Genomic DNA, 12,761 nt, shown 5'->3' with positions numbered 1-12,761 from the left:
CATCAAGTCTATTTCCTTGAATTACATGTAGAAAAATGATTAAATGATTTTGTAAGATTTGTCAAACCATGTGTACCTGTGAAGATACATCGAAATGTAAAGACTGCCCTTTGAACGTTTTATTTTGAAAGTCAGTTACAAGCGCTTCCTGTCGCCTTTTGACTATCTCCGCCTAGCTTGCCTTTAGCTCCTTGCAGGCCGAGACTTCCCTGTCCATCTGTCCAATCAGACTTTACTGACAAGGTGGAAGTCGGTCGCTACGTCCTCATACAAAACTCTGTCAGTCATAGTTGTGGCGTGGAGACCCAGCGACGAAACCAACAACTTATACCAAGTTTCTTCTTCTTCGAGAAGTTGGTTATTTTTCCGAAACTAACGTAATGTCTCCAGGCGGGTGGACATGACCTGAGTGATACGGTATGGAAAAAATAACTTTACATTGTACCATTGTGCTGGGCCATGGGTGTCAGACCCTGCTGTATTGCTGACTGACAACACTGACTGCCGCTGCTGCTCTGTGTAATATTTCTAGCATGCCACGCAGGCAGCTAACTTCTCCAAAGCCAGGAAAACTTTGCCTTCAAACCAGCAGTGGCCCACGCAGTCTAATACTGTGACATTTTCTTCATTTCACCCTTTCCTTTTTACACTTCTGAAAAATGATGAAGGTTAGGAGATACTTAAGGGGGAGTGGGAGGGTACTCGCATTCGTATTCATTGCCTCTGTCATTTGGCTGCTGTTTGACATGGCTGCACTTCGCATATCAATAAACGATGCGAACAGTCAGCTGCTGAAGGAGCGGGTGATAAGAGAAAGGGAGACTTTCAAACAGCAGTCTAGGGTGACACAGCTGATGAACAGGGGGTTTAAACACCCAGTGCAGAGGGTGGACTTGGCTGTTACACATAGGGGCAAAGGACCACTTAGTTCAGGCATCAAACTCTCCCAAGTGTACAGACAGGGAGGCAGGAAACACAACCAAATGTTGAAGGACAAAAAGGTGGACTCTTTTCAGCAACAGGGAGATAATCTTCCCAAGGCTAAATCTGTAGTTTCTGAACATCAAGAGAGTGCTGCCCTGCAAAATGTCACATCAAAGCATAGTGGCCCTGCAAACAAAAAAGCAGTAAATTTGGATCTGAATGGCTCAAAATTAGAAAAAAGTGGAGTAATAGATGTCTTTAATAAGGGGACATTACCTGCAGTAGAGTCTGATATAACCCAGCAGTCACAGGGTGTTCAGAAAAACAAACATGCTCCTCTACCGACCTCAAAGAAAAAACCCATTAAAACTGGAGATGCTGTACAAAGCGCTCTGGACAAAATGGATTCAAAGACAAATCAAAACATCAAGGAGGAACCCTCCAAGACTGGAACAATAATGAGCCAGCGTCAGACTGAGGAGGCACACCCTGTTAAAACAACATCCAAACCTCCCAACAAGGATATAAAAGAAAAGGAGGTAAACATTAATAAAGAGAAGAAACCAGCTGAGAAAATTGACAAGAGTGATCTAAATGCAACAAAGGAACCCCTGAAACCTGTAATCAAGCTCCAAGCAGGAGGGGACTCCAAGGATAACTCCACAGCTGTCAGAAAACCAGGTGTCCACAAAGTGCTTTCTCTGGATGCGACTCTCACTCCCAGAGATGCCAATGCCGTGGGCCAGTTTGGTCAGGCAGCACTTGTTGCCAGTAACGAAGATGCAGAGGTGAGGAAGAGATGGGACGAAGGGCATTTTAATGTTTACTTGAGTGACCAGATCCCAGTGGACCGTGCCATCCCAGACACCAGGCCTGAGACGTGAGTCTGTTTCTGCACATTTTACGTCTCAGTCGATCCAGCAGGTGATTGCAAAGCTTGACTTGTCCTTATCACTGTGTTTTCCAGGTGTGCGCAGAATCTGGTCCATGATGACTTACCTTCCACCAGTGTGATTTTCTGTTTCGTAGATGAAGTGTGGTCCACGCTCCTACGCTCTGTGCACAGTGTGCTCAACAGATCTCCACCACACCTCCTCAAAGAGATCATTCTGGTGGATGATTTCAGCACCAAAGGTAATAGTATCCTGAGTCCTTTGCAGGTAGAGCATATTACCCTGATTGGTCTTCCACAGGGGGGCAGATATTGCCAACACCAGAATACTGCTGTTAATGACAAAGAGAGGTCTAGGTTTTTATTATTAGAAGCAAGTTTTTCCTTTTGGCTGGTGTACATAACCCACTAGGCCAAAAAGCTTCACATTTACTTGTAATATGTTGTCCCAACTTGAATCCAACAAATCCTTGTTTATAGCCTTTACATTGCCAGGCAAACTAATATATGCAATTCTGTTCATTGATAATGATAATTGATTAAATAAAAAGACATCGGTATTGAAAGTTACGGTCCAAAATGTTCACAGTTTTTTCTGGCTGTAGGTGTTTAATTTAGCAAATAATAATTCTTAATCACATTGTGTCTTAAATTCCCTTTTCCCACATTTACTTTTTTATATGGACTTTTTGGGTGCAATCTTTACTCATAACATCAGACCTGCAGCTCACAATTATTTTTATTATTGATTAATCTGTTATTCTAAATAATAAGAAAATTGTTTAGTTTACTAAATAGCAAGAAAGGTCAATTGCTGGTTACAATGTTCCAAAATTAAAAAATATAAATTTTGTAATTGTGTAAGACAGAGAAGAATATCAATTTCTCATATTTGAGAAGCTGAAACAATAGAACTTTTGGCATTTTTACTTATTAAACTTAAATATTACAATAACCAAACTATTGTTGATTTATTTACATTTGATCAATCATTGATAAATCTACTAGTTGTTTTAGTTCTACATAACAATCACACAGAACAGTCCTCAGCTATTACCAGGGATCCACCCATTATTTGAAGCCTAGTATTTTAAGTTTAAGTGCTGTATGTTTCCTTTTAATCTATATGTACTTTTGTCTGCTGGCAGTGTTGTAAAATCACATTATAACTTGTATGACTTTTACTCTGGCAGAAAATTTGAAGGCACCACTGGATGAGTACATGTCCCAGTTTCCGAAGGTGCGAATCATTCGTCTGAAGGAGCGGCAGGGTCTGATCAGGGCCAGGCTGGCCGGAGCTGCTGCTGCCAAAGGTAACCACTGCTATGATTACATATTTTTGCAATAAATGTCTTTAATGTATGGTTCATATATTCATATGTAGAAAGGTGATTAGGGATTGAATGAGGGGATATTTCACTCTTAAAAGAAAGATGAAGACTTTAAAACAATTCACATAAATATGTCAAATCACATGATCAGACTCACCGAAAACACAAGTGTATCCTTGTCCTCGAAGATGGGTTCATTTAAAGGCCAATACTGTATTTATGTGACCTCTCCTTGTGAGTAATTTACTCATATTATTCCTATTGTTCATTGACGTTTAATAATGCTGTGCGAGTTGGGCAAGATATCAACACTGGTATAACTGTAGGGACTATTGTATCATGCTAATCAACATGACCTGGATAGAAGCACAGTACAACAAGGCATACAGTTCTTAGGCCATGTTTTTCCAGCTTTTGTACTTGCAAATGAGCTCATCAGATACCAAAGTATGTAGACATATTTCAAAACTTATTTTCAGGAATCAAACATTTGTGGACTTAAAGTCATTTGTTGATTTGCTGTAAAATTCTCTGTTTCTGAAATTCAAATTAGAGTCAGATAAATGCAATATTTTTTAAATACAGGATAACTGCAAACCAGTTTCTGTATCTTGTAAATCCTAAATGTTTCTAAACTTTGTGCAACTACATTTGTCACTACTACACTAATTTCATTAGATGTGTGTGCAAAATAACAGATTATGTAATAACTAGCTTTGTAACAAAGACAGTACTGAAACATACTCAAGCGAGCAGCAGCACCTGTGCTCTTGTGTATTTACTATGCATTGTTATACATGTTATTTACATACCACAACCATCACCTACCGTTCAAAGAACTCTTTGACAAGTGTTACAGGGTTGCACTGTTAAAATGCAGCTGTGGGTGTTTGTTTAACTGCAGCAGGATGTTTGCTTTCCTCTAATGTAGGTGAGGTTCTTACCTTCCTTGACTCCCACGTTGAGTGTAACGTGGGCTGGCTGGAGCCGCTCTTGGAGAGAGTGTATCTTGATCGAAAGAAGGTGCCCTGTCCAGTTATTGAAGTCATCAGTGATAAGGACATGAGGTGACTGAAACCATGTCTGAGTCAAAGAGAAGCCATACATCATGTTTTTATAGAGTCATACTTGAATGTTGAATCAGGAAATGTCGTTTTAACATTGGAGGTTGTGTTCCTGCTCTTTCTCTTCAGTTACATGCTGGTTGACAACTTCCAAAGAGGTATTTTCAAATGGCCTTTGGTCTTTGGCTGGAGCGCATTACCAGAGGAGTACATTAAGAAAAACAACATGACCATCTCAGATCCCATCAGGTACCAAATTTTTTTCCATGCTGTTTGACTGCTCATTCTTCTGACTTTTTTGTTCATGTTTTATCAATATTTCTGTTTCCTGACTCAAGCTAATGTGTAGTTGTTATTTTTGTTTATTTATTTTGTCTTACAGGTGTCCAGTTATGGCTGGAGGCCTCTTCTCCATAGACAAGAAATACTTCTATGAGCTCGGTTCCTATGACCCTGGCCTGGATGTTTGGGGCGGGGAGAACATGGAGATTTCATTTAAGGTATATCACTCAACTAATTAATGCAGTATTGGCCATAGTTGCTTGAGAAGTCCACAGAACATCTCTCACACGACTTCTTGTCTCACGTGTTGCCATTTGAATAGATCTGGATGTGTGGCGGGGAAATCGAGATTATCCCCTGCTCTCGAGTGGGACATATTTTCCGAGGACAGAACCCGTACAAATTCCCGAAAGACAGGCAGAAGACAGTGGAGCGGAACCTGGCGAGGGTGGCTGAGGTCTGGCTGGATGAGTACAAGGACCTCTTCTACGGTCATGGCTACCACCACCTGCTGGATAAAAAGGCCACTGACATCGGCAACCTCACCGAGCAGATCAACCTGAGGAAGAGGCTCAAATGCAAGAGCTTCAAGTGGTACCTGGAGAACGTGTATCCAGACATGGACGCTCCTTTAGTCAAAGCTGAAGGCCTGGTACGTGAATTCCCTACAGCCGCTTGTATTCCATGTAATTTTTTGTCTCTTGCAATCACAATGCTCTGTGTTCGCTTCAAACGTTGTTTACATTTCCTTAAATGATCACTTAAAAAAGCCTGTCGTACTTTCCCTGCATGAAGTCATTGCTATCCCTGCTGGGAACCCCTTTAACAAAAATGAACTGAACAGAGACTGTGATTGTGCTCATTTGGAACAAAGAATAGCTGTCTGTTAAAGCCTTGGTAGAATTCAAACAACAAGTAAACAGATGTTTTTAGCCCCCTTGTTTCACATCTGTAAAATGTTCATCATCTCATTTTTTCTTGTAGGTCTTCAATCGTGGTTTAAGAAAATGTCTTGCTCTGCAGAAAGGCTCTCTGTCCTTCGAGATATGTGATCTCAGTAAGCAGGTAGGCATCTTTATTTTATTTATCACATTATTGGTCAGTAAGCACACATTAAAGTAATTTAATAAATTGAGTATTTATTAATAACCAAAATATTAGCAAATGTTCTACAATTAATGGCTTTTTCTTATTGTTTCTGAGGATGCACATGTTAAGTTTGGCCTCATGACTATGTTAATTACGAGTGCTATAACACAAAAAATATCCAGGAATAGACTTAAACCAGGACAAGTGCAGTCAGAGTCAAAGACCCAAGGACCCGAGCCACGATAAACAAGGGTGGAGCTCAAGACGAGACCAAGCCTTTCTAAATGTGGTTGTCTTGGATTCAAAACAACCCCACTGAGCCATCTTTCAACATCTTTCAGTTTTCATGGAGCGTAATTACATCCTTGTCACTCCCATCTTTTTCTCCCTGGTCTACAGAGTCAGCACTTTAATTACACCTGGATGAGGCACGTTCGCCAGCAGGACCTGTGTGTCGCTCCCCAAGGCAAGGGCATTGGCTTTGGTTTACAATCCTGTGACAACACTAAGCCTGAACTCCGCTGGTTCCACAAATCCTCCAACTCAGCTCTGGTAGGTTGACTCTGGGTGTGCCTTTTGCTTTGTTTGCTGTCTTTATTTTTCTTTCCCTTTTACAACTCTATCATTTTAGCAATTTATAGTTACTGTAATCAAACAACAAGAATTGCTTGCTTCACATCCAGTATAAGCAAAATGTTGCTGTCAGTTGAAAATGTTTAGAGGCTAAAGGTTTGTTCATTAATTGTGTTTCCTGTTTTGTCTTTGACAAGGCGGAGCACCTCATAACAGAGTTCGTTTCCCACCACTTATGCCTGGAGGCGGGGCCACAGGGTGACACACTTCACCTCAACCCATGTGTACCCAGCAATGCCCTCCAGAAGTGGCAATTCACACACTACCGTGCTCAGTGATGACGCCGATCGGGATTTTCCTGTGTTATTCATGCACTATAGAGACCTTCAGTGGCCTCACACCACAGTATGCTCTGTGGTCCAACCTCAAAACACACAACTGCCCAGAGGAAGTCATTTTGGTTGCAGTAATGTGCGTGATGTAAAGCAGATGGTGTGGGGATGTGCATTGTTACTGAAGTCCTTTTTAATTCATCAGCATGGACTGACATTGTGTTTAAACACTCGTGCCAGATGAAAAAGAGAATATTTCTCTGGTTAGGAAGGTTTGCACCACAAGTTTCTAATTTTGGAAAAGATCCTCTCACAGGTATTTCAGGAAAATCACCTGAGGTTTTTTTTTTTGTTTTTTTTTTTTTAACTGGGCCACAGGTATATGTCAATAGAAGAACACTCCAGCTGATAAGTTCTTCAGTACAACATATCATTTCTCTGCCAAAGATTAAACAGTGCCTTATAGATTTGAAATATAAAAAGTGTTTGCGCTGTGGGGTCTGGGTTAAATAATGAGTTAACTTGCATGTAAAGTTGAATTTATTTGTTTGTACAAAACATATCACATATTTTTGGTGAGACATCTACTTTTCTAGATGTCATGTATTTTATGTTTGATGAGGCTGCTTCTCTGGTTTTTAATGCTGTGTTATTTAGGTGTAGGTTTTGTTTGTCTCTTTTGTACAAAAATGTTTGTTTTTTTTTATTTTTGTCACTAGGGGGAAGTGTTGGTTTAAAACACACAATAAACCTGTGCTGTGATTTCATGACTTTGTGATCAAACCCTTTAACCACAAACTGATGCATCTTCTTGAGAAAGTAAAGAAATAAAATGACGATACAGATTTAATGGCATGAATGTCTTTATTTATGTTCATTTTTATTCACTAGCCATTAAGACATGTATATATATATATATATATATATATATGTATGCTTTCTTAATCACTTGAAAATACAAACCCTAATAGTTTCAGTACTCAGAGTTTCTCTCCAGAGGTTCAGATACTGAAGCTCTAATACCAAACAACATCTTAGTTATTATAGCAAGTAGGATTATAAATCCCAGAGCTTCTTATTTATTTAATCTTCTACTCAAATACCTGCCTTACATAATGAGGTTTTCATGCTGAAACCAGATGAAAACCCTAAAGTACCTCTTGGAAATGAGATGACTGTTAGTTATTCTTCTCCAATCAGATACTATACAACAGATGTAAACAGTGCATAGCTCATTTAGAAATCTTGTTAGGTTTGTGTGACCTAGATAGCTGTATGGAAGATTTTCAATACTATCTACAAGTAGATTTCAGAACTAACAGATATATAAACCATGTAATATACCAAAACGTAAAATCAGTATCCATTAATGCTCGTTTCTTGTTATGGATCATGTCCTGCAGTTTTTTTTTCTCCTGAAAGTGGCTCTGAAACCATCTTATAAATTCATTATCATGTATTCAAACTCCTCTATCTTCTGGCGGGTGTTGCCTCTGCGGATCTTGCGGTAGGACATGGTGCTGTATTTGCAGGAGGTGAGGTGGTCAAAAGATTTCTGCTGGCCATTGTTGCGACTGGATTCCTTCGGTAGAGGCAGGGTGGAGTAGCCTGGACTGGGGCCCTGATGAAACTCAACAGGAACATAGAAGTTGCGGTCCTGCTCTGGCTCCTGGTCTACCTCAGGCTGTCTGTTGCCTGATATCTCAAGTTCAGCACTCGACCTCTCTATTGGCACCTCTGCCTCCACATTCAGCCTTGTATAACTCTCCTCATTAGTTACACCAAAGGGGTTGAGGTTTGGCGTCTGAGCCTCTGGCACCACTTCTTCCTCCTTTACTTGTACATTTGCTGAAAAAAAAAGGAAGAAAAAAATCTGTTTTGCATTCTGTAAACAAAAACCTCACTCTCAAATAAACAAATCTATTTCACTGCACAATAATACTAAACTCCTCTTACCTGTTTCTGATGATATAGTCTTTCCAGGCTGTGTTTGCATGTCTGCATTTGTGCAGTTTGGTTGTAGAGATTCTCCACTGGTGCTAGCTGAGTTTTCTGGAGCTAGATTAGCTTCTGCTACTGGATCTGTTGACACTGACTGATACACATGTTCAGTTTTTGGTGTCTGGAGCTCTTGGCATTCCTCTTCTTGTACAGTCGGAGTCACTTCCTTCTCTTCCTCTTTGTCACTTAAGACTTCTGCTCCTGGATCACCCTCCCTCTGTGGAACAGGTTCTCCAGCTGCTTCACTTTTGACTAGATGCTCGGTCATGTGGGCACTGAAATCACAAGCTGTGTTTTCCTTTATGTCCTGATGAGTTTGGTCCTCATCGCTGTAGAACACAGAGTCATCCCCCTCCTCTATCGACCACACGTCTCTCTCATCAGGCTGGTCCAGAGTCTGTAGGGCCTCAAGCGTGATCCCACCAATGATCTCCAGCACCTGGGATACCAGTGCATTTTCTTCTTCTACTGTGAATCTCGTGGCCTTTGGAGGCATTGTGCTAGTCTCCATCTCCGTCCGTTTTTCTTTGTTGAAAACAGCAGCTGATGCTCTTGGTTGTTTTATGTTGAATCAGAAGTTAAACAACCTCACACTTTGCATTTCCACATCGCCTGGTTCAGCCATCCAAGTGTGTTTACAAAGAATTGTTTTTTATCCTATATTGTCAAAGAGTGAAAACAGAATCCAGCGCTATGACGATGTCACTGTGTGTGCGTGCTCAATCACTGAAGAACAGGGGTTTTGTTGTGAACCCAACAAAGGTTCTTTGTCACTCTGGCATCTGCATATGGAGTGATTGTACTCATTCTTTAATCTCTGCTGGGTGACCACCTTCCTTCTGTAACATTTTGAGTCTGGATTAACATTCTCCTATAGGTTTTCTTTACAGTATTTTACTGCCTGAACTGGCAATGTTTCTGCATGTCTTGAAGCTCGGCCCTGTTATGTCTTGAGCCCTGTCTTTAAGTGCATAAAGATCTTAAGTAAGGCGCCTGAAATGCTGGTATAACATTCTGAAAACTATTTGTGCAGTCTGCACACAGAGGTGAAGAGTAACTTAAGTACATTTACTCTATAGTGTACTGCTTTGTTAAGGCACTCTTATTGGGTATGTCAACTTTATACCTCCAAAACAAAGAGATTGACTTCTTAATGCCGTGAACCAAGTGGTTTATCAACATATCAGATCTGAATTTACATTTAGAAATGCCTATACACAAATGTAATTATATGTACATGTGTTGAATTTCCATGTATGAAATATATGTACATCAGTAAAATCAATAATCATAAGCGTATATACATCAGATATTGACATATATGTGTAGCTAAGACAAACATATATTTTAATAAGTCTGTTGTATTATTGGTTTGTACACATATTTTTTTAAATACTTTTTTAGCGCCAAACAAATGTTATATATGAATTCATTTCACCTGGGTAATTGGGAGACATAATGTAATCATTGCACCTGGTCAAAAGTGATTAGTGATGCATTTAAATAGGAATAAACAGAGGATTGTGTCTGAAAACAAAATTATTCCAACTTTATGGGCAACAGTGTATTAAAGACATATGTTACATGTATATATATCCATCCCAAAGCCTGTATCAGTATCAGTATATGTTCGGTAATAATAAATATAAAATATAGACATGTATAGTTAAATTAAATAAGGAATTATCAAGGAAATGATATATAAATATATATATATATATATATATATATATATACGGATAAATATATCATATATATGTCATAAGACATTGTACAGTAAGGCTTAAAATGTTACAATATAGTAAGGCATGAAAGCATAACAGTAGAGTAAAACATAAAAAGGTCGTAGTATAGTAAGGCATAAAAATCAAAGTATAGTGAGGCATAAAAAAGACACAGTATAGTAAGGGATTAGAGATGTCAATTAACGAAATGTGCATGTCTTTGGGTTGCAGGAATAATTGGAAGTACCTGTAGAGAACCCACGCAGGTATAGGGAGAATATGCAAACTCCACACAGAAAGGCCCCAGGCCCGGGGACCATGAAAAGACATAAAAAGTATATATGTATATATGAAGGCATAAAAATGTCATACTATATTATGACATAAAAAGTCATAGAATAGCAAGGCAAAAAAAGTCATACAATAATAAGGCAAGAAAAAAAGTGATACTATAGTGAGGCAAAGAAAAAATGTCATAGTATAATAAGGCATAAAATGCCAAAAAAACATCATAGTATAGTAAGGCATAAAAACGTCATTGTATAAAAAGGCACAAAATATTATAAAAATGTCACAGTTTAGCAAGGCAAAAAAACATCAAACAACATAGTATAGTAAGGCATGGAAACCTCAAAAAACATCATAGAATAGTAAGGCATAAAAACATGATAGTATAGTAGTAGTAGTAAAAACGCTATAGTATAGTATAGCATAAAACCATCATACAAAAGTAAGTCGTAACGTCATAGTATAATAACGCATAAAATGTCAAAAATATCATAGTATAGTAAGGCATAAAAACGTCATTGTATGATAAGGGATAAAATATTATAAAAATGTCACAGTATAGTAAAGCAAAAAAACCTCAAAAAACATCATAGTATAGTAAGGCATGGAAACCTCAAAAAACATCATACAATAGTAAGTCATAAAAACGTCATAGTATAATGAGGCATTAAATGTCATAAAAACGTCATAGTATAGTATGGCATAAAATGTCATAAAAAAGTCATAGTATAGTGAGGCAAGAAAACATCAAAAATATCATAGTAAAGTAAGGCATAAAATATCATACAAACGTCATAGTATAGTAAGGCATAAAAACATTATAGTATAGTAAGGTATGAAAAAGTCATACTGTACCGTAGTATGGCATAAAGAAAGTCATATTATAGTAAGTTATAAAGTCATAGTATAGTAAGGCAAAAAAAAGTCATAGTATAATAAGTCATAAAAAGTCATAGTATAAGAATGGATAAAAAGACCATAGTATAATATGGCACAAAAACGTCATGCGACAGTAAGTCGAAATGTCATAGTATAGTATGGAATAAAAGGGCAAAAGTATAGTATTGCATAAAACCATCATACAAAAGTAAGTCATAATGTCATAGTATAGTATGGCATAAAATGCCAAAAAAACATCATAGTATAGTAAGGCATAAAAACGTCATTGTATAATAAGGCACAAAATATTATAAAAATGTCACAGTTTAGCAAGGCAAAAAAACATCAAACATCATAGTATAGTAAGGCATGGAAACCTCAAAAAACATCATACAATAGTAAGGCATAAAAACATGATAGTACAGTATAAGTAGTAAAAACGCTATAGTATAGCATAAAACCATCATACAAAAGTAAGTCATAACGTCATAGTATAATAAGGCATAAAATGTCGTAAAAACATCATAGAATAGTAAGTCATAAAAACGTCATAGTATAATAAGGGATAAAATATTATAAAAATGTCACAGTATAGCAAAACAAAAAAACATCAAAAAACATCATAGTATGGTAAGTCATAAAAACGTCATAGTATAATGTGGCATTAAATGTCATAAAAAAAATCATAGTATAGTATGGCATAAAATGTCATAAAAAAGTCATAGTATAGTAAGGCATGGAAACTTCAAAAAACATCATACAATAGTAAGGCATAAAAACGTCATAGTATAATGAGGCATTAAATGTCATAAAAACGTCATAGAATAGTATGGCATAAAGTGTCATAAAAAAGTCATAGTATAGTGAGGCAAGAAAACGTCAAAAATATCATAGTATAGTAAGGCATAAAATATCATACAAACGTCATAGTATAGTAAGGCATAAAAACATTATAGTATAATGAGGCATTAAATGTCATAAAAATGTCATAGTATAGTGTGGCATAAAATGTCATAAAAACGTCATAGTGTAGTAAGGCATAAAAATGTCATTGTATAATAAGGCATAAAATATCATAAAAATGTCATAGTATAGCAAGGCAAAAAATGTCAATAAACATCATAGTATAGTAAGGCATGGAAACCTCAAAAAACATCATAGAATAGTAAGTCATAAAAACGTCATAGTATAATGAGGCATTAAATGTCATAAAAATGTCATAGTATAGTGTGGCATAAAATGTCATAAAAACGTCATAGTGTAGTAAGGCATAAAAACGTCATTGTTTAATAAGGCATAAAATATCATAAAAGTGTCATAGTATAGCAAGGCAAAAAACGTCAATAAACATCATAGTATAGTAAGGCATGGAAACCTCAAAA

General features: G+C 37.5%; 2 protein-coding genes across 2 annotated transcripts; one reads left to right on the top strand and one right to left on the bottom strand.

Moving 5' to 3' along the window:
• The first annotated feature begins 204 nt into the window (after nucleotides 1-204).
• galnt5 (polypeptide N-acetylgalactosaminyltransferase 5) lies at nucleotides 205-7,337 on the top strand. Its single transcript, XM_023401236.2, has 10 exons — nucleotides 205-1,804; nucleotides 1,892-2,058; nucleotides 3,010-3,129; nucleotides 4,079-4,214; nucleotides 4,341-4,460; nucleotides 4,594-4,711; nucleotides 4,816-5,145; nucleotides 5,478-5,558; nucleotides 5,982-6,134; nucleotides 6,353-7,337. The coding sequence occupies exons 1-10, from the start codon at nucleotides 660-662 to the stop codon at nucleotides 6,491-6,493; spliced, it is 2,511 nt and encodes an 836-aa protein (XP_023257004.1). The 5' UTR covers nucleotides 205-659; the 3' UTR covers nucleotides 6,494-7,337.
• Nucleotides 7,338-7,348: 11 nt separating this feature from the next.
• Nucleotides 7,349-9,269, bottom strand: ermn (ermin). Its single transcript, XM_023401229.2, has 2 exons — nucleotides 8,444-9,269; nucleotides 7,349-8,335 (listed from the first exon to the last, which is right to left on the bottom strand). Exons 1-2 carry the CDS (start codon nucleotides 8,997-8,999, stop codon nucleotides 7,926-7,928), a joined length of 966 nt encoding a protein of 321 aa, XP_023256997.1. The 5' UTR covers nucleotides 9,000-9,269; the 3' UTR covers nucleotides 7,349-7,925.
• Between the last annotated feature and the right edge of the window lie 3,492 nt (nucleotides 9,270-12,761).

Source organism: Seriola lalandi, unplaced genomic scaffold (assembly GCF_002814215.2).
Source record: "Seriola lalandi dorsalis isolate HSWRI2012SDOR001 ecotype SW California unplaced genomic scaffold, Sedor1 jcf7180002053538, whole genome shotgun sequence".
Lineage (NCBI taxonomy): Eukaryota > Metazoa > Chordata > Actinopteri > Carangiformes > Carangidae > Seriola > Seriola lalandi.
Note: the sequence above shows the minus strand (reverse complement) of the source record. Positions and strands in the feature narration are given on the sequence as shown.